The sequence below is a fragment of the Notothenia rossii genome (genome assembly GCF_949606895.1).
Source record: "Notothenia rossii genome assembly, chromosome: 7".
Classification (NCBI taxonomy): Eukaryota; Metazoa; Chordata; class Actinopteri; order Perciformes; family Nototheniidae; genus Notothenia; species Notothenia rossii.
In genome coordinates this window covers 23,064,783-23,089,323 of record NC_136905.1, presented here as the reverse complement: position 1 = coordinate 23,089,323, position 24,541 = coordinate 23,064,783, and the positions used below count along the sequence as shown (strand labels likewise).

At 39.8% G+C, this 24,541-nt stretch overlaps 1 protein-coding gene across 5 annotated transcripts in view; it reads left to right on the top strand.

Moving 5' to 3' along the window:
• Window positions 1-24,541, top strand: part of LOC307013263 (F-actin-uncapping protein LRRC16A-like) — a 59,580-nt gene that overhangs the window by 25,093 nt on the left and 9,946 nt on the right. For all 5 annotated transcript variants that reach the window (XM_079640591.1, XM_079640592.1, XM_079640590.1 and 2 more), the window contains exons 5-29: window positions 446-567; window positions 2,839-2,936; window positions 3,220-3,290; window positions 3,682-3,755; window positions 3,945-4,020; window positions 8,364-8,452; window positions 8,806-8,900; window positions 9,415-9,501; window positions 11,207-11,310; window positions 12,056-12,133; window positions 12,735-12,811; window positions 13,618-13,722; window positions 14,125-14,194; window positions 15,771-15,852; window positions 15,966-16,065; window positions 16,301-16,355; window positions 19,466-19,638; window positions 20,476-20,544; window positions 21,749-21,842; window positions 21,993-22,091; window positions 22,331-22,459; window positions 22,581-22,712; window positions 23,203-23,378; window positions 23,473-23,560; window positions 23,813-23,953. In XM_079640591.1, coding sequence (XP_079496717.1) covers window positions 446-567; window positions 2,839-2,936; window positions 3,220-3,290; window positions 3,682-3,755; window positions 3,945-4,020; window positions 8,364-8,452; window positions 8,806-8,900; window positions 9,415-9,501; window positions 11,207-11,310; window positions 12,056-12,133; window positions 12,735-12,811; window positions 13,618-13,722; window positions 14,125-14,194; window positions 15,771-15,852; window positions 15,966-16,065; window positions 16,301-16,355; window positions 19,466-19,638; window positions 20,476-20,544; window positions 21,749-21,842; window positions 21,993-22,091; window positions 22,331-22,459; window positions 22,581-22,712; window positions 23,203-23,378; window positions 23,473-23,560; window positions 23,813-23,953 — 2,484 coding nt within the window. The remainder of the gene's footprint in view (window positions 1-445; window positions 568-2,838; window positions 2,937-3,219; window positions 3,291-3,681; window positions 3,756-3,944; window positions 4,021-8,363; window positions 8,453-8,805; window positions 8,901-9,414; window positions 9,502-11,206; window positions 11,311-12,055; window positions 12,134-12,734; window positions 12,812-13,617; window positions 13,723-14,124; window positions 14,195-15,770; window positions 15,853-15,965; window positions 16,066-16,300; window positions 16,356-19,465; window positions 19,639-20,475; window positions 20,545-21,748; window positions 21,843-21,992; window positions 22,092-22,330; window positions 22,460-22,580; window positions 22,713-23,202; window positions 23,379-23,472; window positions 23,561-23,812; window positions 23,954-24,541) is intronic.

Below are 24,541 nucleotides of genomic sequence, written 5' to 3'. Positions count from 1 at the left end.
ATCTTGACTGATGGTCTACCATGTTGAATAAGCATCAGCAAGGATTATGTTAATTTTGGCCTATAGAGGAGGCATGTATCGCCTTACATCAGCATTTGCATAATTGAGAGAGCGCTGATGTGGTTATGCAGTCTTGGTAAATGTCATTAAATCTTTACGTTAACTTAGGACAAAGATGTGGGATGTAAATGTAGGTTGAGTGGATAGATGGAGATGGTTTATTCCTTATGAATGATATTATTAGTGGGTAGGATCAGTGGAGTAGATGGACAAAAAAGTGGTAGATTTATTTTTCAAAGCCAGAATGGCTCAGTGGATGGAACATGGTAAAGAAAGAAGGAAGACTAACTCTTTTGATCTAAATAAGTATAACTGTGGTTGAAGCAGGTTCGGGTGAAACCATGCATGCCTCTGTGCATCACTAATTAATGATGTCTCCTTTTAGCTTTTCATAGAGTACGAGCGTGGCTCCTTCTCTCTGAAGCTGCTGTCTACAGAGGAGGTCAATGAGGTGGTCGCTCACATAGGAAACTGTCTGCTCAGGATATGTCCCGGCCTTCCACCTTGGTGAGTTAACATGTACTGCATAACAGTTCATGTGATTTTATTCTGAATGTATTTCAATGCACCAGTCATGGTTAGAGATTCGTGTGAGTTTGTGCACTCGTACTTTTAGGTTTTGCATGTTATACTTTGTGGCTTTTCTAAATATTTCCTAAAAACGCTCCTGGAGTTAAACCTGGTGCAACAGACGTAAACATTTCACTCTAAATGTTGCTGTGGTTCAGTCTTAGCGCATGTACAGTGGGGCAAACAAGTATTTAGTCAGCCACCAATTGTGCAAGTTCTCCCACTTAAAAAGATGAGAGAGGCCTGTAATTTTCATCCTAGGTATACCTCAACTATGAGATACAAAATGAGAAAAAAAAATCGAGAAAATCACATTTTCTGATCTTTAAAGAATTTATTTGCAAATTATGGTGGAAAATAAGTATTTGGTCAATAACAAAAGTTCATCTCAATACTTTGTTATATACCCTTTGTTGGCAATGACAGAGGTCAAACGTTTTCTGTAAGTCTTCACAAGGTTTTCACACACTGCTGCTGGTATTTTGGCCCATTCCTCCATGCAGATCTCCTCTAGAGCAGTGATGTTTTTGGGCTGTCGCTGGGCAACACGGACTTTCAACTCCCTCCAAAGATTTTCTATGGGGTTGAGATCTGGAGACTGGCTAGGCCACTCCAGGACCTTGAAATGCTTCTTACGAAGCCACTCCTTCGTTGCCCGGGCGGTGTGTTTGGGATCATTGTCATGCTGAAAGACCCAGCCACGTTTCATCTTCAATGCCCTTGCTGATGGAAGGAGGTTGTCACTCAAAATCTCACGATACATGGCCCCATTCATTCTTTCCTTTACACGGATCAGTCGTCCTGGTCCCTTTGCAGAAAAACAGCCCCAAAGCATGATGTTTCCACCCCCATGTTTCACAGTAGGTATGGTGTTCTTTGGATGCAACTCAGCATTCTTTCTCCTCCAAACACGTCTAGTTGAGTTTTTACCAAAAAGTTCTATTTTGGTTTCATCTGACCATATGACATTCTCCTAATCCTCTTCTGGATCATATAAATGCTCTCTAGCAAACTTCAGACGGGCCTGGACATGTACTGGCTTAAGCAGGGGAACACGTCTGGCACTGCAGGATTTGAGTCCCTGGCGGTGTAGTGTGTTACTGATGGTAGCCTTTGTTACTTTGGTCCCAGCTCTCTGCAGGTCATTGACTAGGTCCCCCCGTGTGGTTCTGGGATTTTTGCTCACCGTTCTTGTGATCATTTTGACCCCACGGGGTGACATCTTGCGTGGAGCCCCAGATCGAGGGAGATTATCAGTGGTCTTGTATGTCTTTCATTTTCTAATAATTGCTCCCACAGTTGATTTCTTCACACCAAGCTGCTTACCTATTGCAGATTCAGTCTTCCCAGCCTGGTGCAGGTCTACAATTTAGTTTCTGGTGTCCTTTGACAGCTCTTTGGTCTTGGCCATAGTGGAGTTTGGAGTGTGACTGTTTGAGGTTGTGGACAGGTGTCTTTTATACTGATAACGAGTTCAAACAGGTGCCATTAATACAGTTAACAAGTGGAGGACAGAGGAGGCTCTTAAAGAAGAAGTTACAGGTCTGTGAGAGCCAGAAATCTTGTTTGTTTGTAGGTTATACCAAATACTTATTTTCCACCATAATTTGCAAATAAATTCTTTAAAAATCAGACAATGTGATTTTCTGGATTTAATTTTTCTCATTTTGTCTCTCATAGTTGAGGTATACCTAGGATGAAAATTACAGGCCTCTCTCATCTTTTTAAGTGGGAGAACTTGCACAATTGGTGGCTGACTAAATACTTGTTTGCCCCACTGTATGTCCAAAAAGACATCTAGTGTTATGTGGATGTGAACTTTATTTAATAAGTTATCTTGTGAACAGGAAGCATGAATATACATGCAGAAATGGTCACAGATGTAAAACCATAAACTTTTATAACCTGGTCTTGCAAACAGAAGAAGGTGTTTGACTTTAGCTTGAGGCTGATGTTTGTATTTTTGAGCGTCATATTTGATACGATTTTTTTTTACATTAATTGTGTGGTCTAGTTAAATCAAATTTAGTATTGGGGTATTCAGCACGTTTGCTTTCAAAATGCCTGTTTCGAGTAAGACTGTGAGAAAGTAGCCTGAAGCTGCTTTTAAAGGGATTAAGAGCTTTTGAACATTTCACCAGCATTAATATTTGTTGAAATGTAAAAATGGGATGGCTAAATTCGGTTTAATCTCTCTTCTCTTCTCAGTAAAGTTATGAAGAAGCTCACCATGGAGCCTCCGGACAGGCTGACCTCTCTGCAGACTCTGTGGGAGAACAACAAGCCGGCCGAGCCCGGACCCTGTGGTAGGAATCTGTGACTCAATTACTGTGTGCTTCCTTATGGCAATGCTTTAGTAACGTGTAATGTGTGTGAGTTGTGATGGTACAGTCAGTTTACAATGAGTTTACATCAACAGTGTTGTAGTTTTACATAGTTTATTAACGCAATTGTCCTTTGTGTTGAAATAAATTGTAGTTTCAAATTGCATGCAGTTTGCACCATAAGCTCTTGAAAACAGGTCTTTGGCAATATGGACATTCTCATCCAAATGTTTCTTTTGTAAATGCTGTGTATCCTTTTCTTTAGGTGGGTTTTCTCAGATGTACAGATGTGTGTGTGACTGGTTGGGGCTGCCGTACAAAGAAGAAGTACAGTGGGTCAGTATCATTTGCATTATTTTGTGTAGTGGCACAGCATATCCTGGTTCAACTGTGTTTCAAGGCTGGAGAATAGCTGCACATAGCTGAAAGAAACTGCATAAAGCTCTTTGATGAAGATGAAAGACTATATATAAATATGAAAGACAACTGTATATGAATAAAGTACCAGTTTCCTTCATATCTTTTAATTTCCCAAGGTCTTTCTCGTGCTCTTGCTCCTTCTTGTCCAAAATGAAATAAATATAGTCAGGTCGAGTCTTCTGTTATGTTTCTACTGCTCTGTGTCGTATACAGTATAAATGTATATTGAAATCTATTTTTAATGGGGTTATTTTTTTTAGATAGCAGACATGTTTGTTAACACTCTGGTTAACTGATTGCTTCCCAGGATGTGGACACAATCTATTTGACACAAGACACCAGAGAACTTAACCTGCAGGACTTCAGCCATCTGGAGAACCGGTGAGTGTTGGCACAGAAACAAAGAATGTTGTTGGTATAACCATACAACGAAAAGCTAAGAAAGGTATTGCAAGTGTCACATGATTTACTTTTAATATATAAATGTACTGAAGTCAGCAGCTATGAGTGAAGAACAATTTTAAGTTGAAGCTATGACCTTTTCTTTCGTTCCTGTGTGCTCCTCCCCAGGGATCTGGTCGCTATAATAGCAGTCCTGGAGTTTAACCAGTGGTTTACTAAGCTCTCCACCAAGGATTACAAACTGGTTAGTACCCCTTTTTGTTAAAATCCTTCTCAGGTTTGCTCACTAATCATATCTGTGCTCGTTTGGAGAACTCCAAAACGTAGTTATTATAGTCTTGCGAAAGCTAGCCATTAAGGGCCAGGCAATTGCGGATCCTCTGTCATGTTTGTTGTGTTACACAACAAACTCCATGATTGGGGCTTCATGCTCCTCCTCTCTGGTAATCGTTGCAGCACAATCGGCCATTGTTGTTGTTGTCGGTGTCAGCTGTGAGGGGTTTCCGTGAGGTTTGGCTTTATGAAGCAGGCACTCAAACGGTTACGTCATGACGCAAACGATGACACAATGACGCAATGACGCAATGACGCAGCACCAGTCGGACTCTGGGCATTGTGAAAAGAGCCGGAGCTAAACCGAAGAACCGGTTCTGAACCTGAAAAGCTCTAGCACGGAGCTTGAACCGGAGTTGCGTTGGTGTGAATGAGGTATGAGAGGCTGAACTGAGCTGCATGCTAACGAGCTAACAATGACAATGCTTACTGTACATGCTCATGTTTTCACTGCTTATCTTTCTGTATTGCTCAGTGCCAACCATTCTCGTCATTATATTATATTTATTGAGCCTAATAAAACGATAACATGTGTTAACAAGCACTAAAAAGATAGTACAGCTGAGGCTGATGGGATGGAAATTAGTTTAGCTAGTATTTATTAAACCAAAGTATTGGAGATATATACTCAAAGAAAGATCAAAAGAAGTTAACATTGTTATAACCCTGTCATGGTAGTTATAAACGAGCATGAAACTAAAGGTCAACATTTCTAAATCTAGTTTTGAAGAGAATTGGTTGAATGATGGATCCTGTTACAAGTTTTTGGAAAAGCTTTATATATGTTGCTATTGCTTATTGGTTATTACATATTCCTACTTTTCCTATATCATTATTATTATTATACTATATAAATATAATAAATGAAGAACAAATATTGTATTTTATCATTATAATTTTAAAAATATATCGACACTGTCTCCGTTTACTACACTTCATGTCTCTCACTCAACCTTGTGCCTGACTCTGTATCTGAGAGTATCTGCCTATAGAGAATATTTCCCCATTGTTCCCTCCATCTTCCCCTCCTGTCTGTTGACTGAGGATCAGTCCAATGTTCTTGTGTGATAAGACTCCTAATCCTAACGAGACAAAGGGACTCGATGTCTCAGGCTGTTGCCCCCCTGCAGCACTCCATTACCAACTCACCGTCTCGACGCTTCGATCAGTCTCAGCAATTAACACACGCAGCTTCCTCAGTCCAAACAATTATCTCACTTCTCCGTCACAGACAATTCCTTTTGTATTGAGTTTAAAATCCTGCCTCCTACCGTGCCATGTGCATATTTAGGCTCAAATACTCACACAGGCACATGTGCCAACGTGTGCCCTTTCTATCCCAGATTACTGTGTATTATAATGGGCCCTAAGGTTTTTGTGTTTGGAAGGTGTCAGTGCAGGTTTATGCAAAGTAGTGTGTCCAGCCATAGATACCACTTGTTCTGTTTTGGACATTGGTTGTGTTTTGTTTGTCATGCAAAGGGACAGCTTTTGTCTTCTTATTTGGTTACTGTTTGATGCAAAACAAAGTTTTTCTTTGGTTTCTTTGGAAACTTTGTTCTATGTTCCCCTTGTTTTATGTATGCATGTTAATACAGTGATAACAATGAATCCAGGGATGCAATGATATGCTCTGGAGCGTGAGTTGTCTTTGATCCTGTGCCAATGGAAACAGTTAGAAAGAAAAATAAGAAAGGGAACCGAGAGTGATGACAGCAAACAGATCAGTGAGACAGATACATAAAGGCCAGTGGACAGGTCAGTGGACAGGGTGAATGGGTGAGGTGCAACGTGAATAAGGATGTGAGTCAGCAAGTATCAGGAAAGAGAGATCAGTTCTAGAGAGAAGCCAGACCTGGAAATGGACTGAAGAGGAACAACACATCTCCAGCTTGGAAAAAAGCACGTCATCTCTAGCAGTAAATCACTGGGTGTTCCTGCCAAATCCTCTGGAATGGTAAAGTTCAACTCAAGGGCAACACTGAGCCTGAACTATTGTCTATGTTTGACTGTGAGCACTTGGAAGTATCTAAAATAAAAGTATATGGATCAAAATCGGGATGTAAAATAGAAAGTGAAAGAGGAAGAGATATGAAACATTAAGCGCAGAAGCCTTGAGCGTAAAATACAGTCCAACCTTCTAAATCAAGTAGATAAACAATCTCTCAGAGCAGTGGAATGGATAATACTACACACATGTCCTCACAAACACTGTAACACACACAGCCGGCTCTCACAGCGAGGGATTATGCTGCTCATCCTCAGTTCAATCAGGCTGTTTGTCTTGTGGTCTAATCAAGATGCTGAGCTGAAAACGAGAGAGGAGGTGAAGAAGAGGAGAGGAGGGCAGTGATGAAAGGACTCTCCTCCTGATTACCTCATAATCGCACAGCGTGTGAGCATGTTCATGTGTGGACGCGTGTGATGTATTTCAGCAGGACGTAGGGTCAGAAGCACTGCATGATACGGCTCTTATTTAATGGCTGGAAAATGTTGGCTGCACATGCTGTCACTGTGCCATCCACAACTGTTTTGTTGTGAAAATACAGCCTCCTTTGTATGCTGCCTATCTCCCTCTTTCTCCCTCTGCTACTGCTCAACTGACAGCTCTCTCCCCTCTTTTTCTTCATTTCATCCCTCACTACCCTCATATGTCCTTTTTCTGTGCTATGTGTCATCCCTCGCTGCCCTCCATTATTCTTATTCCACTTCTGTAATACTCACAGTTTCACAGAATAAACATGTGAACAACAGTCCCTTTCTTCCATCTCTCTCTTTCTTTGTCTCTCCCTCCCCTCTCTCGTTTTCTCTCCCCCTCACTGTAGATAACAATGTAAGACAATGTGTCCAGTGTTTTGGCCACACTGAGGCGCCTGGCTGCCCCTATAGCATGAATGTCAATTACAAAGAGTCACAACCAGACAAGGGTTCAGTACAGTTCTATTCCCATCTTGCTTAAAGGTCCCATGTCATGCTTTTCCGGTTATTACCTGTCCCCTTGTGTGTTATGTACTCAGCCTGGCTGTGAATGTGTGCTCAGGCTGAGTTTCGCGGTGTCGCGCTGTCTCGCAGACCCCACGCAGCAACCAGGAAACGACACTAGTAATACAGCGCACACTGTCCGCTCCTCGAGCCTCAAAGGGCGGAGCAGCGAGCCCCGCAACGTTCCGCCAACACGGCACCCAGACCCCACGCAGCATTCTCATCTGTTTGTCATTACTGGTGTCATTTTCTGGTTGCTAACAAACGCCATTGTAACACATAATCACTGATGTTCCGCTGTAACGGTGGTGGACTCATCAGAACAGAGTGGGTGAGCTGACCAATCAGAGCACACTGGGCTCATAGGGAGGGGGGGGGGGGGGGGGCGGCACAAGCTCCAACAAGGCGTGTAGGACAGAGAGTGAATACACATACTATACAGAGATGCTGTATGAGAAACCAATGTGAGTTTGGAACATTGAACAATGTAAATCTATTCTAGTAGACCTCAACAATGGAATTATGATCAGTAGGAATGGCCATGACATGGGACCTTTTAATGTTTGTGTTGGTAATCAGTGAAGATAAGTAACGTCAATAAATAGAAATACTGCAGAAAGGCACACAGTATTTGTCTTTAAGTTTGAGTATGACACAGCGCCACAGTGAACTGGGTCAGTGAACATTTAGGTGTGGCGCAAACTGTTGAATTTTTCATTTCGTCTAAATATGAGTGCCTTTGCTCCCTCGACTCTCTGTCATGCGAAACAACTTTTCTCCCTCTATGGTGTCTAAAGTCCACAGTGTCCTCCTTGTCACGCATAAACGGTCTGTAAGCAAAAGAGACAGAATCCACTCGTATGCTGTTTTTTCTTTAATTAGCTTCTTTTAATTAGCATAAATTAAAAGCTTTTCAGAGTAGTTTCACAGCATTCTGCACAACAACACTTGCGGGAATTATGGTTCCCAAAAGTACATTTCTGTGTTTTCTCTCACCTTGAAAGTTTCCATCCAGGCTTTGCTGTTCTAGATAAAACTGCTTCATAAGCCTAGGAGCTGATTCGGTTAATTAGTTCATTTTGTATGCTTCTGATTAACAGATCCTTGAGCTAAGATATACTTTATTGCTCAGTGTGAGACTCATCATATGTAACATTATATGTCCTACCTTTCATTTCACCCTTACTTTTAATTTGTATCGAGCATTATCACAAAAGCTAGAGTAAAGTATATGCACAACATTTTTTTTTTTTTTTGTGTGTGTGTCTTCAGTCTGCAGATGTGTGCGAGCAGATTCTTCGGGTAGTGACTCGTTCCAGTCGGCTGGAAGAGTTGGTTCTGGACAATGCAGGACTCAAAACGTGAGATTATAAAAACTATTAAATCCTCTAATTATTACACTTAACATGTCTAGGCCAGTTAACTCATAATGTAGAAAAGTAATGGCAGAGCTCTCTCAAGTATGACAAAATACAATACTAATTTACAAGATTTGAAATGTTAAACTTAGCAAAGTAGCAGTAAGTAAGTTCAGTAAGTGTTTTTCCTCCTGTGTCAAGTTCAAATAACTTCCATATTCACATCTTCCATGGCAAGAGAGGGATATTTATGCCGTCAAACATTTGATAAATAAATTATATATAACATAATAATAATCATTTATAAATAAATAGGTCATAAACACCTAATGGACATGCTCTTTCCCGCTCTGCAGTGATTTTACCCAGAAGCTAGCAGCTGCCCTGGCCCACAACCCCAGCTCAGGACTCACCACCATTAATCTTGCCAACAACCCACTGGAGGACAGAGGTAGGCTATCTGCTGTAATGCAGTCTAATGTACTCATCTATTATACTCTCCACTGTACTGTGTTTTTAGAGAAGGCCAAAGAGAAATATTTAATGCATAAAGCAGATTTAGCTTAAGAATGCAACATTATACAACATAGACAACATAATACAGAGTATGACATTTAAGGTTGATTTGTGACTTTGCATTGAGTGCAACCGGTTTAATATTTCATCCTCTTTTTCCTAAGGTTTCTCAGTCAATCGAGGACACATGAATTAAACATATATTCCACCAAATATTCAGTCAACCACAGATTGAGAGTTACCAATCTCTGTCTTATTTGTTATCATGTTAAATGTAGCACAATCATTTGTTGAATGTGTTCTTAGCCAACAAAAAAAAATAACCTACTATATCATTTTAGTCATTTTACCTTCTTAGACATTTAAACGTGTGTTTTTAAAGAAGATGTACTTTTTTGTCGGATCACAAGCCACTGTAAATATAATCTGTTTCCTCTCTCTTCCTGTAGGTATCTCCTCCCTGGGTGCTCAGTTTGCTAAACTTCGTATGGGGCTCAAGCATTTAAACTTCTCCAAAACCTCACTATCACCCAAAGGTAGGTGTTTTTTATTCAGTTCTTAAGATAGCTGGATGATTTAAAAATGGTCTTGGTTGGATTCATTGAACATACCAAAAAAACATGTATAAATATTGCATTGTAATCAGCTGGCTTCCCTGTTCGTCTTTTAGTTGACGTGCCCCCCTATGATCCGATGCAATTCACATCTTTCACTAATCTGATCACACCTAGTGCAGGGATGCTATTGGCACCTAATTAGTGCCCTATTAACACTGAGTGAGAGGGAGCAAGATGAAAGGATGTATTTGTAATGTGTGAGTGTTTCATGTTTTCATTTGCATAAATGCTGCATACTAGACCACTTTACTTCAATCAATTAAGTCCAAAAATCCTTCTTCAGTAATTGTCTTTGATGAAATGCTTTAAATGGATTGATCGTTCTTCTGTAAAAAAAAAAGTGGGGTATTCGTAGTCGTTCTTGTAAAAATGTTTGATTGATTGTCTGCAATCACTCGCAGGTTTTGGTTCTCATCCGAAGTAAATGTGAAAGGTTCCATCTTTAGGGACCCTCTGTAAACATGCTCTGCTCTCAGGCAATCGATAAAGAGCTATCATATTTCACAGCGTAGGGTTTGTGAGTGTGCTGCGCTGCTTAAACTGAGCCCCGCTCGTCTAGTTAAAGGCACCATCCCTAATCCAAACTGTAAAAGCCTCCAATGCTCAGATCTAAATAATGTTGGTTTGCTGAAGCTGAAGCAGAAGCATCATTGACCAGTTAAATATAACTACAATTTGTTGAATATTTTGTCTCTTTATCATCTGTTATTTCTCTCCTTTTTCCTTTTTCATTAAGCTGTCTACCCTTGTCATATCAGTCACTTGACAGTCATGCAATGATTTAGTGCTAGTTCAGTGTGTCAGCCATGTGACAAATGTAACGCGAGTCAGCAGTTGTACACCCAGATTGTCGATATTACGCACACTATTCAATTGAGATCCATGCATGCATACAGATTGTCTGTCTCTTAAACATATCCTAATCATTTGGATGATAGCAGCACTTTATGAGATTGATGTCAGATAAATATTAAATATTAAAGAGTTTATTTGGATACATTTCCTTGTGGCATATACAAATATGACCCTCAACATAGCGTGACACTGATTTAGGCTTAACATTTAAACAACCATGAGAACCATGAATACTCTTTTCACTTTCCATGTATTCACTCTACATTCTGATCCTCTTCTTTCCTGTATTCAAAAAAAGTGAAGACATTTGAAAAGTAATCCAGAGCCTATGTTCATGCGATCCGTTATAAATAGGAAGAAGTGTAGAGAGCCTGAAGCAGGTACCAATGGCAAAAGGCAGGTTGCAGTGTACAGATGCCTAACAGTCACTGGTTAGTAGCTTTGCCATGGTTTCAAGAAACTCTTTGATACTCATTTCCTCTGCTATTTCCTTCAATGTACTGTCAAAACATCAAATGGAGTCTGAGGGTTGTCACAATGGTGTGTGTGTGTGTGTGTGTGTGTGTGTGTGTGTGTGTGTGTGTGTGTGTGTGTGTGTGTGTGTGTGTGTGTGTGTGTGTGTGTGTGTGTGTGTGTGTGTGTGTGTGTGTGTGTGTGTGTGTGTGTGTGTGTGTGTGTGTGTGTGTGTGTGTGTGTGTGTGTGTGTGTGTGTGTGTGTGTGTGTGTGTGTGTGTGTGTGTGTGTGTGTGTGTGTGTGTGTGTGTGGTAGGGGTGAACAGCCTTTGCCAGTCACTGAGTGCCAACCCGTCCATCCCCAGCAGCCTGGTCCATCTGGACCTCTCAGGAAACGTCCTCCGAGGAGACGACATGCAGGTACAAACATACACACAGTTTCTAATCCATTTTACTGCTAGTAGCAATAACGCTTAATTGATTGAAGCAGGACAAAGTTGCAGTTGTCGAGTCCTTTTCAAGTCGTTATAAATCAGTTGGCATTTCACTGTAGAAGATTAGCGACTCATCTGAATCCAGTCTAACAGACACAATCACACATATCACAGTAAGTGAATGTTAAAAAAACTTGGATTTCAAAGAAAAAGCAACATTTGCGCAGAAAGTCGGTGCAGGGGAGGGTTTTTACATAAATTACATGTAAAAGTCTAAAATGTAAGCTTCAAGATGTTTTAAAAGAACAGTGATGGTTGCAGAGTTGCTAAGAAGGACAACTAAATACCTCTCTACTGTCTGTAAAGTAAATAAGAAGCTTGGGGTTAGCCAAGCTTAGCACAAGGACTTGAAATGTAGCCTCTACTAGCCTATAAAATAAAATAATTTAACAATAGTCTCAGGCAACAGGTGACAGCGAGGCTACAGTGACTTACTGTGTATTGCCAATAAATAGTCAGGTACAAAAACAGGTTTATAAACAGACTGAATTCAACAACAAAAAAAGAGAATAAAAGAGAAAATAAAATACCTTAGTGAATTCCACAAAAGCTGCATACAGTACAGAAGGCAAATCAGATTGTCAGACACACTTCTGCTAACATATTCTCCAGAAGAGTGGCCTTGGTGTCTCCTTTGTAACAATCTGTGTAATGTTTTGCTCTACATTTAGCATTTCTACCACTTCCTTGGCCAACCCAACAGCCTGGCAACACTTGACCTTTCCAACACTGACTGCTTATTGGACCAGGTGAGTCACACTGAAATCAATTCCTGCATATCAAAAGATAATTGGTAAAGTCATGTAAATAATGGATAAAGAAATTATTTTAAAGAGGACCTCCAATTGCTTTATGTAAATAAACATGCAATTAGAGTTGTCCCTCTTGATGCTGTATTGTAAGACGAAGTGCCAGACAATAATATCTGTGTTGCAGAGAATGTAATCCAATTGTATACACTCCCTCAATCTGTGTTGCCGTTTGCTGCTTGTGAATTGATCTGCATACCGTATGTGATGTATTGATGTGGGTCTGGGAGCCAAATGCAGCATATTGATTAGTCTGAGATGTAGCCAGCTGTCACGCTGTCAGTGCACATATTGATTAGCTCCTGAATCATATTCTGTATTTCTCACGTACTGCCAGATATAAAACCATTTACACACGCAGATTATCACGAGACAGATTTTTTTTGTTTTTTCTCGCACATGAAAACAAATTGCAGGAGATGTCAGGTTTGGACTTGCAACGTTCAAAATGATTATTTCGTCCCTTTTCATATATAGCACAAAACTTGGGACAGTTTTTGCAGCTCATATGTTATGGTGACATATTCTGTATGTTTGGCAGGTTTGCTCGGCTCTGCTGCGAGGCTCAGTCCAACACCTCTCTGTTCTTAATGTTTCAAAGAGCGTCTTCCCTCACAGGTAAGAACCATCTTGCCGGTATCAGTTACCTGACAAAGAGGAAAGGAGAGTCATTACTTGTCTCTTGTAGCTTACAATGTTTGTTGATCAAGATTGCAGTTTGCAAGATTTCTCAAAAATGACAGGCAGTATTATAAAAGTAATTCCTTTTAGTTAAACATTTGGTGTGAATGATGGTGTGACACCTGCTGGTGACAACGTGCCATTACAGACAAGGTGTGTGTGTGTGTGTGTGTGTGTGTGTGTGTGTGTGTGTGTGTGTGTGTGTGTGTGTGTGTGTGTGTGTGTGTGTGTGTGTGTGTGTGTGTGTGTGTGTGTGTGTGTGTGTGTGTGTGTGTGTGTGTGTGTGTGTGTGTGTGTGTGTGTGTGTGTGTGTGTGTGTGTGTGTGTGTGTGTGTGTGTGTGTGTGTGTGTGTGTGTGTGTGTGTGTGTGTGTGACAGATGGGTGGTGGGTGGGTTTTTTTTCCCATCATTATCTCTCTGTTACCAGTGTGCCTCTTGGGAATTGAGGACTTCATCAAGGGTAGAGGGGAGGAGAGAATGGGAGGGGGGATTGAGTTATACCCTCTAAAGACCTTATTTTGTGGAGCTTAAACCGTTTTTTAGACAGTAGATAAAAACTACAATGGGTCTGAGGTTTTTAGTATATGGCAAGAGTACTTGAAGCTCAATGCCCAAATTTCAGGTTATCATTTTGCCTTTTCTAGTGTTGGATCAAGAGAGCTTTCTGAATAGCATTATCTTGTATTTTAAGAATTACTGTATCTGCATTATTTTTGATTCTTGCTTTCTTTTTGTTTCTGTAGGAAAGGCAAAGAGGTTCCACCATCATTTAAGCATTTCTTCAGCAGCGCTGTGTGTCTGAACTCCATCAACGTGTCAGGAACCAAGCTGCCGCCAGAGGCCCTAAAGTGAGAGAACAATTCATTCACATTTAATGTGTCTGAGGAGCTCCTGCCCCAGATTCTCTGTGACTGTTCATGTTGGTCCTCCTTGTCTTTTATTACCTATATCCCTATGTAAAGCTTTGCATTTTTAGACTTTCAGGTACGGTAAGAATAAACTTGTCTTGTCTGCCTATATCAGAGAACAGCACCTGCAGCTTTATCTGCAATACATGAACGTTTAATGGGTTTTGATACAAGTTGTATTATCTTGTTTTGGACTTCAGGTATTGACAGTGACAAAAGCAACCATGGAAACCTATATTAATGCTTTTATTTAACATTTAGTTACACAATGACCTTTTCTCAAATGTCAAAATGATACATCTATCTTTTTATAATATTTTTTAACTACATTTTTTATTTTAGAGCTCTCCTACTTGGCCTGGCCAGTAATCTGAACCTAAAGGAAGTGACTCTAGACCTCAGCTGCTGTGAGGTAAGACTGACAGAGACACATTGTGCAGTAGTTTTCCCTCATAAATCATTTTATTTAAAACCAAAATATCTTATAATTTGTACCTTGCTTGTGAGGGATCATTTGCTGGTGACAGCTGTGAATTTCAAGCCTCTCATTAAGGATAAGCGTGTTTTACATTTATCACCGAGACATATCAGGGGGTTTGTTAGATCCGGTGCAGAATAGAGTAGACCTACAGCAGATCCCACAGCTGTTGTAACATTTAATGCACACAGTGATGCAATTACTGGGTAACATAGCCAAACTGTACTGCTGTAAAATACAGTGAGCCTGAGTGATCAAAAGACTGCGGCCAGTGGATTTCAAAGGGGCAATTGTTAATATTCTAGATTGTTTTTCTTCATTCGTTTACTTTAATAGTATTGGCAGCATTTGTGTACTTGCCTTTGTCAGCTAAAGTTTGAAGTGTGTATTTCTTTTAATAGTTTGAAGCTAACACTCATTGAATGAAATCAGCTTTTTAGGAGCCACTCAATACCATTTGACAGAACGGTGACACGGTTAAAAGGCTCTGTAATGGAAAACTTGGCAGACAGCAGGCGGGGGTGGAGGGGGAGAGATGACAAGGGGCCTGCAGGAGGGAGGGTTTTAGTTTCTGTCCCTAATTATTTCATCAAAACTCTTACACACACATGCATGTCTCACACACCAGCACCTCACCTTCATCTCCTCCTCAGCTCGAAACAAAAAAGGCAGCTTGCTGAAGATTCAATGGGATTGCTAAAGATAACTCATGAATACAAATTACACAGGAAATCCAATTCCAGATTCCCATAGAAATCTTCACAAGCTGAAGATGCGGGGGAAATGATGCGTTCCATCCTTTTTCGAGGTCTTAATGAGGCGTTTGGTGGAAGCAGCATAAAATCTGGGCTGAGTGGGCTGACGGCATGCTAAATAAGCACCGCGAATGTGACTCCTGTTGAGTGTGTTTGTGCAAATGTGTGTGTCATTGGTGATGATCATTAAGCATCTGTGTGGTTTGTTGCTGGTAAATGTTGGCATGGCTCTGACACACTGCTCTCCTTCCCCTAATGCTTCTGTAAGCTTGGCTATTGTCTAAGTACATATGTGCTCACTCTTCCTAATTAACTTCTCACTCCTAGCATGTGTGTTTTTCGCAGATGCTTTATTTTTCTGCTGATCCTATTTTCTCGAGGGTTCATGTTTCTCATTCTGGATGATGTGTGTTTTTATTTATTGTGTCTTTTACCATCAGCATGTTAGTCATCTAACCACCAAACCCTCTTCATAAGTCCCTCCTGCCTGATTCTATTCTAAGTGGTGTTTGGGAAACTAAATGCATGTTGAGTCTGGCGCACACATTTTCGTTTTAAATGTTCAGGTTCAGGTTCAGGTTATTTATTTGTACCCGTAGGTAGATTCTGTTTGCAGAGAAAAAGACAAGGGTTCCATCCTGACACTAAAAACAAACACAAACAACAGATACATCTCTAAAAGCACACTCTACCAAGGTCTCAAACATACTTGATGTGTGCAAAACTGTTCAAAATTCTCCCCCTTGTCTCGCCAGTTGCGGTCGGGAGGTTCTCAGATCCTGGAAGGTTGTATTGCAGAGATCCCAAACATCTCTAGTCTAGACATCTCTGACAATGGTATGGTGGTATTTTATTTATTGTACAATATAATAAGTTAACTTTTATACCCTAACCTCATGCTAACTAAATGTTGACCTTCTTACTTTTTTAACCTGTTTCTCTACCTCCAGGCCTGGACTCGGACTTGGCCACTCTGCTGGTGTGGCTGGCTAAAAACAGATCAATCAGACACCTGTCTCTAGGGAAGAACTTTACCAGCATCAAGTCCAAGTAAGAATACAGGACAAGTTCCCTCCTACTGTACTGTGCACTGAATATATCCTTACTGAGGATGGTTGTCCACTTAGTTAAGTAACATGGTGAAGAGGACCAGAGAGTATGCTTTATTCCAAGATGTTCCACAAAATAATCTAGAAAATGTTTATTATGTAGATTAAATATAGAAAGTCTGTGCACTTTAGTCCAATAATCATGTCCACACTGTCTATTTTCCTCTATTTCTTAGAAACCTTGGTCCAGTGCTGGACAGCCTGGTCCACATGATTCAGGAAGAGGAGTCGGTGAGTTTTTTAAATTTCCTTCTCTGTCTGGCTTTTGTCTGGGACTGAAGATAAACGGTGTCCGAACAGATGCCTCAGTGTCAAATGATGTTTCAGGCAGCATCCAGCTGAAGCAATTCACTGAATCTCATCCAGCTGCTCTACAACTGACCTCTGACCCTCCATCGCGGGGTGGTGTTAATATAATCACCCTACTGTGATCAATAAAGTATCACATTTAACCATGTGGTTTTTCACCAAAACCACCAAAGAAGAGCGAATTATAGAAGCATCTCAATATTTTTACCCTATTATTTAAACTTGAATATACAATAACTTTTCATTATCTTGCATATTACAGTATGCTGATCACCGTCTAAATTCAGAATCCAAAACTACCCAGAGTTAAAAGCTTAGCTTCAACACTCCCTCCATCCTTTAATTTTTCCTCCCTGTATCTATCAATGTCCAGAAATTGATTTTCTTTATGCATTCCAAAATTCCCGATAAGCTGTACTTTTTCTTCCTTTGTTCAGAAAACCTTTAGTGAAATAAAGGGATCTTCTCCAGCTTTTAGCTTACTTTTCTGACTTTCTGTCCCTTAATCCATCCCACTCATTTTTATCTTTCTCCATCATGGGAGCTGTCAAATATTTTGTCTCCCACAGTGGCTGATGTGTTAGATTAATGTTCCTATTGAGCTGCTCTGTGCTGGATTGATCTCTCAGTGCCTGTAGTGTATGTGGGTGTCATTATGTGAACCATAAGATAAGTGTATTTTTATGAGCTGGTTATCTGGCTGTGCAGATGGCATACAAGAGCAGCAGAGGAGGGTAAAATGTAATGGATGCTTAATGAAAAAGGCCCAAAAACTGATGTTGGAGGTAGAGGGTCTAAGGATGTTCATTAGGGGTGGATAGAAAGGAATAAATAAGAAATGGAAGGTAGTGTGGCATGAATGTAGTTGCTTACAAAAAGCTCCAAAAAAAGGTATTATTGATCAAATAAGTTATGGTGCATGGATACTATAGACAAGGGAAATAAATTGTGCATTTTTTGTGTGTTAATGTGCGTGCTTGCGTCATTCTGCCGCTCTACAAGTTTTGGATAGAAGTAGAAGGGTGTGTTTAACTAGTGAAAAAAATCTGCAACAATTTAACGACACATTGAGAAGAAAAACTGCCCAATCTTAATGTCTAATGTGTGAAAACAATAATTATGATTATTTTAGAGTTTCTTTCTCTCTCATCTACCAAAAGGATTGTAGACAAGACTGTTTTATTGCTGCATAAACACTGCAGAATAAATGAGTTTAATCCAAATATTAACGGCTGTCCATCATTGCACAACCAATCATTAAAGCGATTAATTTGTCTCTGGTGTAAGGCCAGCTTTTATTTGCAGCTCTTGGGATACATTTTCTCATTTACTAGGTTTAATGAAACAAGTTGTGTATGCACAGCCAGGGTAATGATTTCATAGTTTTAGTCTATAATAAAAGCTGAGAATCCGAGCTGCTGAAAGTAATTAGCTTCAGCCATTTTAATTACTTTTTTATGCACAACAACATACTGTACAGATGTTGCCATTGTGTACTTCTATTCTTTATATATACTGCTACCAAATGATATTGGTATACCTGTTTTCTGTGTTACAGTAGGGCATTGTTAGTTTGCCCCTGTTTTTATTTTGTATTCTCGTTAAGCAGTTAGAAACTTTGCAGAAACATGGTGATAAAGATGTTGTTTCTACTCTACATCACTGGAGAAAGAATAAGCGACCGCAGCGAGTGCTCCATAAACTTGTACCTATTTAAATTTGCATGTTTAATGTCTGCTCAGAGCCCCACAGGACCACATTCAAGCCGTAAATAATTCTCTCTGTATCTTTAGACAAGACATAAAACAGTAATGTCTGCCTTAATAACCATGTTATTGCTGATCCTCCATACATGCATTGCTGGCCAAAACAATCTGCCTATAAATGCTGCATGAAAGAACACTGGGAGTGTTTGTTGCAATGCTTTATGCTTTTGCCTCTCTAGATTTATCTGAACTATGGCCATGTTTTCTTCTCACTGGATTTTGTTAATGCAATTATTTTTTAAGATCACCATTTTTCATCCAACCATATAGTCACTGAAGTTCTCAAAAATGACTTTATACGGACTTGTACTTTTTCTAACTTACTTACTATGATACATTATTAGACTGCCATGGTTACAAGTTACTTTTCAGATAGAACATTTGAAAATTTATAATGAGCCTTTGAAATATAATGTTTTGTTAGACAATAAGTTAAACCACCAGACAGTTAATAAACCACATCCATCTACAGGATAAACGGCAGTTTACATGTTGATGCATGAATTATAATAATAATAAAATATAATGCAACACTGACAGAGCCCTTTTCCGCTCAACCGGTACATTAAAAATGTATTAAGGTTCATTCTTAAAAGGTCAATTGAAAAATAAAAAGTTTTACTTGTCGATGAGTTGGGGTGATGATCAGGTCCTAGTGACGTTGGAGTCCTCAGCTTACAATCTTTAGGTGCTAAAAGTCCTCGTGCATTACTCTTGGAATAAAAATTGGACCCTAAAACTAAGCCTGGCGCAGCCCTGAATCTTTAGTAGGTTCTCTTAAATCAAGCCGTGAGGAGCTTCTTTCAGCCTCTGCATGTTCTGTGAAGATGGCCCCCAGGAGTCTCCAGCTGTGTAAATGGCATGCATCATAAAGCAGCTCAAATCTGGTGAACAGACGGGCGCAGTTGGACATTTGTAAGCCCTCACATCACTCTCACATCACAAAAGAATCCACTTGATCCAGAGCTGAATTTTTCAATTTGCCCTGTGGAGTGCCCTGTTTTGAATGATAATGCGTCTGACATTTTAACGAAGTCTCACGCAAGTCCACTTGATCAACTGATAAATGTTTGATTGGAGTTTGCCCTTTTGAGTCACCAGCCACTCTAGGAACAGAGTTTTATCATTACTGATATATTTGCAACAACTCTAACTCGTTGAACCGTCAGGTGAAGATACACTGCAGTCTTGCTTTCCTAAAACTTTCACAAACCCAACACCGTTTCTTCTTCTCTTCTCTTCTCCCAACCCCCCCTCCCCTCCCAGCCCCTCACCTCTCTGTCTCTAGCGGACTCGAGGCTGAAGAGTGATCTGACCATCATTCTGAACGCCCTTGGAAGCAACTCCTCTCTCACCAGGTTAGACATCGGCGGGAATGCCATGGGGGACATGGGAGCCAAGATGTTGGCCAAGGCGCTACAGATCAACTCCAAACTCAGGTGAGGACATGTTCAGGGGTCAAAGGCTATATTAAATGATTTTCAATTAGAAGTATAACAATAGAGTTGATCTTTTACTAGCTCTTCTGCAGTTCTAGATTTTGAATACATGTTTTAGACATGCTGAGAATTCATGACACCACTTTTAATAATTTAGCCCCGACAAAAATAAAATGGGAACACTTTACTTTGAAACCATCCCATTTTAAAAGTTAACACTTCATCATTCAATCAAACCTTATTTATATAGACATTTAAAACACACTATAATATTATTGTTACCAGATATATACGCAATTTCTTTATTGTTTATAATGCAACATTATATATTTTTTTCTATTAAGATATATTTTATATAATTACAACTGCACTGAACTGTTGAGACAACAGCATCCACGTTTGGTTAACCACCAAGTTATTGACTTTAATGCATTTTAAAACACTTATGTCTACTTAAAACACCTTAAGTGACAAACCATTTCTTAAATAAAATATATTGTCTTTAAATACTACACAATAGAGGTTAAACTAAGTGTGAACTAATAAAAAGGACATACATGTCTTGCCGCATGAGTTCTTACTCCAATATAACCACAATGTCATACATAAAAATGATAATGGACAACAGTGCAGTTATATACATATATATTGCCATTTATTTTACCCTGTGTCCGCTAAATTTGAATAATTACCTGAATAGGAAACAATAGAAGACATAACATGAGACTGCACTTTCACAGTGTCCTATTGCCTTTACTCTGTCAGTGGTTGTAGGTTTCTCTCTGAAATGATTAGCTCCTTCTTTGCTTGTGTCACAGCGTGTGTTTGTCTGTGCAGGACTGTGATCTGGGACAGGAACAACACCAGTCCTCAGGGGCTCCAGGATGTAGCAGCCGCTCTGGAGAAGTAAGTAGCTCCTTCTGAAACTGTGTAAACTGGGTCCCTGTATGCCTACCATATATATGTATACCTGTATGATAAACACTGTCTGTTGACAACATGTAAAGGCTACAGTGCACTTCTATACCTTTAATCTAACAGCACATACACTGGAGTGCTACATGAAAGCTGCTGAGGGATTGGATGTGTTGTTGCACCTCAGTTGTCATTTGGCTTTAGGCTGAGCAGGAGGAAACCTTGAGGTGTGTTTAGACAGTAAGAGGAGAGATGATGACAGGAAGGAGACAAACAATAGAAGGACATGTGCTGAGCTGCTGAGGAAGGTAAAAAACAGAACAGTAATTATGTGGTTTTCAAATCAAAGGAATATTTTTTAAGGTGATGGAGAGAGTAATTTGTAGGCCATGTTCACACCAGATCTGACTATAAGAGTCGAGGGAAAAGAGCTGTCGGGTTCATATAGAAGTCAAACCTGCTTTAGAACTATGTTTCCTTTCGTAGTGCATCGGTGTGTGCTTGTATTTGCCATGAAGCCAGGAATATCTGAGTAAAGATGAATCAGTGTGCGTTTAAGGTCAAAATCAATCAACATTTGTCTCGGCCTCTTGCCTTTCCTTTGCCTTCAAACACCATCATTTTCATCTCTCTGTGCCTTCTGCTTTACTTTTCATCATGATATGAATATTAATAATGTGCAGTAACCTCTATTTCAAGATCAGTAACCTCGCTAATGGTCCCAGTTCATTGCTCTATAATAGACCAATGTGACGGAAGCTGAAATGCTGGGCCCCAAGCAATGCTACCACACACAGACACACATACACACGTGTACACACACACACACAAGCACACACTAGCACACTCGCACACACACATACAAGAACACTTTTGTTAAAAATGGTAATGAACCCTGGCATATAATTACTGTATATGTCATGGTTCAATAACCTTAATGACAGCAAGTTATCCTAGTAATAAATTAGGTGTTCAGATATTGACTACTTAAATTATAAATTATGGTGTTCTAAAATACCACAAGTGGATGCATTTCACTACAGTTGGTTGACTATTGTTCTACATTCAGTAATATTACAAACCACAAATTGTGATTTTCATTTTCCTACTCTAATCTTTGCTTCTTTCACTTCCTCTTCAATCTGAACCAACTGTGGAATAATAATGTCCTCTCCCCTGGTTGTGTGTCCATCAGGAACTTCACAATTCGTTTCATGCCCATCCCCATCATCGATGCCTCGCAGGCTCTGAAGGCCAGCCCTGAAAAAACAGAGGATGCCTTGCTAAAGGTGTGTTTACATTTCTCATTGGTGCCCCCAGCTGTCCTGTGAACAGGACTTTTAAAGTCTCTATGCAACAGCTTTAGGGAAAAACTGTTGCTGTTTATCATTTTCACTTTGATGTATATTCATGACAGTGGTGTTGTGTTTCCCCCCCAGATTGAGAGTTATCTGTACAGGAACCATGAAACCAGAAAGTACCTGCAGGAACAGGCCTATCGGCTGCAGCAGGGCATCGTGACCACCACCACACAACAGGTGATTATTGAATGATTAGGTCTGATAGTAACAAAAACTGTAATTAGGACATGAACTTTTACTTAACATTAACTTTTTATGCACAAGATCAATAGTATATTTTGTCTAGTATTGAGAGAGGAGGACGAAGATATGTTTCATTGAACTTTATGCTAATTTGTTTATTCATTAGGAACTAATATGGTATCCTAACAGTAAGTAGTTTAAGCCTTTCAAAAACAAACTTTCTTTTGTTTCAGATGATTGACAGAATCTGTGTGAAGGTGCAGGACCATCTGAACTCTCTGAGAAACTCTGAGACAGACGTCATATTGGAGGACGTTAGGACAGCCGAGAACCTTATCAAAGATGCCAGGAACTCTAAAACGGTGAGAAGATGCATCATTTCCATAGGCTTTGCTGATTCATGTGAATTCAATTATTTTATCTACATGCTTAGCTTTTCTACATTCCTTTGAATTCCTTCGTTGTCCTCTCTGCTCCCCTCAGCTGCTCCCTAACCTGTACCACCTAGGATCAGCTGCTAGAGAGGAGGTGAACAGCTCCTCAGCCGGACCCATCCAGGAGAAACTGGAGTCTATGGCTGGGGAGGTGACCAGTGTCATGGACCAACAGCTGCAGGTAGCCACAAGAAAATGATTTAAATACAAAATGTTGAATGTGATTTTATTTTTGACTCATTACCTTAGATATCATTCTAACAATTAAAACAATTCAAAGTCTATCATGTACAGTAGTTGTGGTTAACAGTGTATGTTTGTAATCAATACAAGGAAAAATAAAGAAATGCACCACCTACAGGCAGTGAATACAGCCAATAAAGCAAAGGAAATGACTTCAAATCACACACAGCACCAAAAAAAATCAGTTAATATAAAAATGTTAGTTACTTAGTGATTTAATAATAAAATGGTTAAATCTATGTTCAGATAAAATAAATAAAATCTAAACTAGAAAGCCAAGACTGTTTCCATAAGTGACAATTTGTTACAAGTTATTTGCTGGTATAAAGAGATATTTCCTCAATCTGTCTGCCAGGAATTGACTTAAATCAAACCCCACATCATACACACATTTACCTACATTAATCTGTTATCTTTGCGCCCTCCAGACTCTGTTGGAGTCTATGGTGGATGCAGCAGAGTCTCTGTGTCCCCATGTGATGAAGAGGAGTACTCTTCGTCCAGAGCTAATGCAGGCCAGCTCAGCCAAGATGGTCGTACCCAAAAGCTTTGTCACCAAAACCCTCCTGGAGCAGTCTGGGGTGGATATCATCAACAAGATCAGGTGTGTTGAATAGTATTGAGAACATGTAAACCTAGATTTCACAGGTGGTTTGCTGCAGTACCTCACCATCACTCTCCTTCTCTTTTTGTGTCAGTGAGGTGAAGCTGAGTCTAGCGTCCTTCCTGTCTGATCGCATTGTTGATGAGATTTTGGAAGCTCTTTCCACTTCCCAACTCACTCTGGTAAGATTAAAGTCAACAATGCTTTCAAATGGCTCATTGAATTATTAACAATAACTGTTCATTTGAAAATCTATTCGCTGTTACAGCTGTATCCACACTTATTTATTAACCTTTTCCAATTTTTGTTTTGCAATTGTTTTGGTTGCATTGGCATGTTCATTAAGTTTGAATCTCTCTGAAACTCCCTGCTCATCCTACGTTTGCTTCTCTCTCTCTTTCTTCTCCCTGTTTCTTCCACTTTTCTCCTCCCAGGCAGACCACCTGGTGCGGCGAGGTCGCCCTTTGATGCAGCAGGGGTCCGTTGATCTTGACGTCCCAGAGGAGAAGATTCCTAAACGGGCATCGACCGAGATTCTGGAGGGCGAGAGGCTGGAGGATCTGGAGACCTGCATGGTAGGATTGGGCGGAAATGTGTGTTTAACCGTCCAGTGTTTATTATTTATCAATTGTTTTTCAAGGAACTTGATTTACAAAAAATATGTATTTCCAAGCGCCCTGAACGCACATTTAGTTGTATGAGAGGAATGAAAGAAGCAATTACACCTGACTTAATATCTACTTGAAAAAAAGTCCTTCAGGAAAATCTAAATTTGCTAAAAACAATTGAGAAGGAATTTTGGTATTCATTTAAAGAACCTCCTCAAGTCAACGTTTGCTTTAATAGTTGGCTGTTTAGGTTATATCATTTGTACTCTATGAAAGCATATTTCCAAAATACTTGTCAGATTTGATTATGTGATAGAAGAATGACAATTGGAAAGAACTTGTCATTAACATGTATACAGTACGTGTAGTAGTATACTCTCCGGGACTAGAAAGAAGGAAAGAAGGGAGGACACTGAGTGAAATATTTGAAAGAAATTAAGATTAACTTCACCTACCACTGTTTATTCAAGTGTATTCAACCTTTGTGAACATTTCCTGTATCTTGAGAAGAGGAATAGTTGCTTCTGCTTTCTTCCTCATTTTAATGTAGATATG